This window comes from Diaphorina citri, unplaced genomic scaffold (genome assembly GCF_000475195.1).
Source record: "Diaphorina citri unplaced genomic scaffold, Diaci psyllid genome assembly version 1.1 scaffold8076, whole genome shotgun sequence".
NCBI lineage: Eukaryota > Metazoa > Arthropoda > Insecta > Hemiptera > Psyllidae > Diaphorina > Diaphorina citri.
This window is the reverse complement of record NW_007385452.1, coordinates 1-1,260: the sequence shown is the minus strand read 5'-3', so window position 1 is coordinate 1,260 and position 1,260 is coordinate 1. Positions and strand designations below refer to the sequence as shown.

General features: G+C 46.0%; 1 protein-coding gene across 1 annotated transcript; it reads right to left on the bottom strand.

The window, feature by feature from the left end:
- Window positions 1-241: 241 nt before the first annotated feature.
- On the bottom strand, window positions 242-978 carry LOC103522363 (ras GTPase-activating protein 1-like; the record flags this gene model as incomplete). The annotated part of the gene is given in 2 exon segments (XM_026832553.1): window positions 242-538; window positions 951-978. Coding segments are annotated over 2 exon segments (254 nt in total), but the record flags the coding sequence as incomplete, so codon positions are not given.
- Between the last annotated feature and the right edge of the window lie 282 nt (window positions 979-1,260).

Here is a 1,260-nt window from a genome sequence, read left to right as displayed (position 1 = left end):
AGTCTCTGCACTCTGTGTATTTCTTATGGAGATTTTAGCGAACAAAAATTGATCATATCTCAGGATCGGTTTGGATTTTCGCAGAATCCTTTCTTATTGCACACCTAGATCATAAAAGGAATATTCCTACCAAATTTCAGCTTTCTAGGTGTTGTCGTTCAGGAGATAGAGCGATCAGTGTGTGAAATGTGAATGGATCTTGATTTTATAATATAAGATTTGTAAATTTTACCCATAAAATACACGAGACCTTATTTAGACTGCGGGAGTAAAGGGACTTTTCAGTCTCGTTCTGGCAGTACAAAGTGTAGTCTATTCTTTTCTACTTTGCCTTACCTTGGCCACCATGACAAGGGATCTCCCCGCCTGTGGGGGAGGAGGGGAGGGGAGGAGGCCGAACTGTCTCGGGTTGAGAAGCGCCGGACAGAGGAGACGCAGGAATATGAATCCGGACACGACGCGCGTGCGCACAAATCTCTCGTGCGGCCACTTGTGTAGAACGGACCGTTGCAGACAGTGGCAGATGAAGCGCAGGGTTCTGTATGGGGAGGAAACGAAAAATTGGCAGTGTAATAAATTTCATCGTAAAAATGAATGAAGGATCCCCGAAGGAAATTTATCTGTATGTAGCTCAAAACCAGCAGGAGAGAAAAAAAAATCAGACACATCTGATGAAGTTCAAATTTTCAAACCATGTCGATGACAAAATTCCATACCTCGGCTGGGGCTGAATACGTGCCCTTCTGTGTCTTTGAGCGAAGTTTGCATGTCGCTCCGTAATCAGCTAATTTTGACAGCGCAGCGCCCAGAACCGAGAGACTCTAGAGAAGGCTGGTTCATGGAGGTCTTGGGCCCTCGCAGCCTGTCAGAACCCGGCAGTAAGTATGTATTTTCAAATTTCCTAGTGACTTACCACTGAGCTAATCGTGTATGTTAGTATAGGTACTCACCTCGGGCAGGCATCTGCACACATAAATAATGGATCTTGATTTTATAATATAAGATTTGTAAATTTTACCCATAAAATACACGAGACCTTATTTAGACTGCGGGAGTAAAGGGACTTGTCAGTCTCGTTCTGGCAGTACAAAGTGTAGTCTATTCTTTTCTACATTGCCTTACCTTGGCCACCATGACAAGGGATCTCCCCGCCTGCGGGGGAGGAGGGGAGGGGAGGAGGCCGAACTGTCTCGGGTTGAGAAGCGCCGGACAGAGGAGACGCAGGAATATGAATCCGGACACGACGCGCGTGCGCACAAA